Raw genomic sequence first — 3,866 nt, forward strand, 5'->3', positions numbered from 1 at the left:
TGGACAAGGATATGTAGATGATAAAAGATTCAGTCCTCCATTGGATACTAAAATGATGACACGCACAATTACTTCATTTAACTCCAAATGAAAAATATGTTCCCTAACAGAGAAAAAAAATGGCTCCATGTTATCCAGGTCTAAAATGATTGGAATGGACCCAAGATGCCTACGAGTGAGTAGTAAGAGCTGGACGACAGATCGGGAGCCGCGTTTCCTTAAATTTTTTGGTCCTGCTGTAATCTTTTGACCATTTGCTGTACCCTACAAGTTATAAATGGGCAGGCTGTGCAGTCATTTCCTCTAAAAACACGGACAGTGGCTCTGCTGCGATTATAGATCTTAAAAGGGTCAGAAAACACTTGATGTCTACCCGGTGACGGTTACTATTTCAAGTTGAACAGTAATCTTGACCGGTGGAAAATTAAGGTCAATGATCAAAACGGTAACTGCAGGGTAGGGAGCATACCGTAATTTCGTGGTTGGTAATTAGGAAGAGATTTTTGTTTTGATGAGAGCGGGAGGTTCCTGTCGCTCGCCCTCCTTAGATGTTAATTCGTGGATTATATTCAACTGCTAAAAAAACGAATATGCTAAATTAAGCATACAATAAAAAAAAATTAAATATTGACTCTTTGATATTTACATTTTTTTAGGATTGTGTTTAACTATGTTTTAAAAGTGTATTTTAATATGAAGAATTATTAAATTAATTTTTTTGTTTTTTTTTAATAATTTTGACATTCTAATATTAAAAATAAAAAAATTCAATATATACTCAAACGAAAAACACTTTCAAAAAATACTTTACACTACCATATCAATCCCCCACTTACTTTGCTTAAAACCAAACACGTCCTTGAACAAACTAATACCCCGCACTCGAAATATTTACAAAACTTATACCACACTTTTCTTTAATTACACACTGGTCTGAATTCAATAACATGTGAATACAAGAAGAGTGTATTTACGAGTGCCGTATAATTGTTCCCTCTAAATGAGCATTTTTATTCATATAGAACTTCAAAATTTAAAGCAGTGGGAGTCAAATCAAAAAATCACCTGGGCAGCACGTGATTGGAGGTACTGACTAGGGGAAAAACAAGACTCGCATTAGAAGATCAGAATCAAAGGCGGATTTAATTGAACAAAATAGCCAGCCAAAGACCAAGGTCAGACATTGGAACCGTTCCACTGCCAACTTCTTTTTGCTAGAATAATCCAAGAAAACGCAGTTTCCTTATTGAATGCCTTGCCCACCCGATACACCTTCCACGTTAGGTCCTTATGGATAAGCTTTATGTCCTTTCTCTTTCTCTTTGTCTTTCGAATTTTCCCAACTCCTTTTTTTTTTAAATAAAAGAAATCCAATTAAACAATTAAAATTCTATCTCCACGACTTAAAAACTCAAATTCCCAGCCTCCCCTTTACTTTCAAGACGGCTTAATCCCTCCAAGCTCCAACTGGCGAACTCCCCTCTCTCTATATATATACACACACAACCCCGGCCAATTTTCTCACCACAAAAACAAAACTCGAAAGGCTAAAAAAACACAACGAATTCCGTTTAATTTCCACTTCCATTTCTTCCAAAGCAAAAGAAAAAAAATGGTTGATTTAGATTGGAAAGCAAAGATGGTATCCTCTGATCTCCCAAACAAATCCCCAAAACTCTCCAACAAACTCCAAATCTCAATCCCAGCCATTCCGTTTCGTGGCGTCTCGAATATCACTCCGACTCCTGCTTCCGACTCCTCTTGTTCAGCTTACGAGCACTGCTTCCGCCTCCCAGAGCTGCATCAGATATGGAACAGCAAAGAATTCCCTAATTGGAAAACAGAGTCTATTCTAAAGCCAGCCCTGCAAGCTCTAGAAATCACTTTCCGGTTCATTTCAACGGTTTTTTCAGACGCAAGACCATACGCGAATCGGAGAGAATTGACGCGTAGGATCGAGTCACTCACCACCTCTCAGATTGAGTTAATTGCGATCATCATCGAAGACGAGGCAGAAGGTAGCACAACGCGTGGTACGGCTCCGATCGTTGACTTGAGCTCAGCGAACAGTGTTCTGGTTAGAGATGGAAGCTATGCGGAGGTCTGGAAGGTTCCAGGTGAAACTACAGTGGTCAGTAAAACCAGCGAGGCAAGTCTGCTGCCCAGGCTTGCAACGTGGCAGACATCAGAAGATGTAGCTCAGAAAATCTTGTACTCTATCGAGTGCGAGATGAGACGGTGCCCGTACACACTAGGTCTCGGCGAGCCAAACCTAACCGGCAAGCCAAACCTTGAATACGACGCTGTTTGCAGGCCGAACGAAATCCACGCCCTCAAAAAGAGTCCTTACGATCACATAAACAACCAGGAGAACCAGTCAGTGTATACCACGCATCAAATCTTAGAGTCATGGATCCACGTGGCAAAACAAATAATCCAGCGCGTAACTGAAAGAATCGAAAGCAAGGAATTTTCAAGAGCAGCAAACGATTGTTATCTAGTCGAGAGAATCTGGAAACTTCTAGCAGAAATTGAAGACTTGCATCTACTGATGGATCCAGATGATTTCCTGAGGCTAAAAAATCAGTTACAAATGCGATCGCTAGACGAAACGGCTCCGTTTTGTTTCAGATCGAGAGAATTGGTGGAGATAACCAAATCGTGCAAGGAATTGAAGCATAAGGTACCGGAGATTTTAGGCGTTGAAGTGGACCCTAAAGGTGGGCCCAGGATACAAGAAGCAGCCATGAGGTTGTACAGTGAGAAAAGGGAGTTTGAGAAGGTTTATTTGCTTCAGGCTTTACAGGCAATTGAGGGTGCTTTGAAGCGGTTCTTTTATGCGTATAAACAGGTGTTGGTTGTTGTTATGGGGAGTTTGGAGGCCAAAGGGAATGGGGTTTTGGTGAGTTCCGAGAGTTGTGACTCGTTGACTCAGCTGTTCCTTGAACCCACTTATTTTCCGAGTTTGGATGCTGCCAAGACCTTTTTAGGAGAGTCGTGGGGTCATCGACAACATAGTGGGATGGAGAGACGGAGTCGGAGGAAGCAGTGAAGGTATTGGGGATGGAATCGGTGGGTGACTCCACTGAGTCCGATTTAATAGTTTTTTTTTATTATACAGTTATTCATTGCATTGTTTTTTCTTCTTTCTTTCTTTTTTTTTTCCTATTTTTTTGTACCATCAATATATTTGATATTATAGAAATTTTGATAATATTATTCTTTGAAAATTTGTAGCGTCGATTGAGGTATATTTCTAGGGTCTAAAATCATTATCTTCTGAACAAATTGTGAACCTTTCTAGTCTTCCAGATGATAATCGGTTGCAGCAAGTTTCGTGTTAACCTGTCACGAGTATTTGATAAATTAGAAAAAACCAGTTATTTAATTTGTATCGGAGTTCGAACACGAAAGAAAGAAATTGCAAGAACTTGGCTGCTTTTGTTTACTGGCAGCCTTTGTATTTGCGAGGCAAAAAGTAGTAAGGTGTCTGTAACATATTAAATTGCATTTTTTATTATAATGTTTATTAAAAAAATAAGTTTAAAATGGAGTTTCTAAGTTGCAGTTTTTACATCTTTTTATCTCCATGTTTTTGTAATTAAATTTTATAAAATTTAATATTTCAAATATAATTTTTTAAAAATAAAAAAATTATTTTAATACATTTTTAAGTTAAAAATATTTTTTTTATAAAATCATAATTATATAATTATCAAATATTTTATGTATATTTTTTACATTCATGAATTTTAATAATAATTTTTACTAAATATATATAAATTTTAATAATAATTTTTACCAAATATATATTCAAATCTAACTAAATTAAAAACAAACTCAATTGAAAGAAAGTAACTACTACC

The 3,866-nt window shown here is 37.3% G+C and overlaps 1 protein-coding gene across 1 annotated transcript; it reads left to right on the forward strand.

Annotated features, from left to right (window-relative positions):
* The first annotated feature begins 1,401 nt into the window (after positions 1–1,401).
* On the forward strand, positions 1,402–3,072 carry LOC105133612 (nematode resistance protein-like HSPRO2). Its single transcript, XM_011037683.1, has one exon. It carries the CDS (start codon positions 1,613–1,615, stop codon positions 3,050–3,052), a length of 1,440 nt encoding a protein of 479 aa, XP_011035985.1. The 5' UTR covers positions 1,402–1,612; the 3' UTR covers positions 3,053–3,072.
* The last annotated feature ends 794 nt before the right edge of the window (positions 3,073–3,866 follow it).

The sequence above is a fragment of the Populus euphratica genome, unplaced genomic scaffold (assembly GCF_000495115.2).
Source record: "Populus euphratica unplaced genomic scaffold, PopEup_1.0 scaffold36.1, whole genome shotgun sequence".
Lineage (NCBI taxonomy): Eukaryota > Viridiplantae > Streptophyta > Magnoliopsida > Malpighiales > Salicaceae > Populus > Populus euphratica.

Bases quoted from the DNA above. Each gene is read 5' to 3' on its own strand.
- LOC105133612 (XM_011037683.1), top strand. From the start codon at position 1,613: ATGGTTGATTTAGATTGGAAAGCAAAGATGGTATCCTCTGATCTCCCA.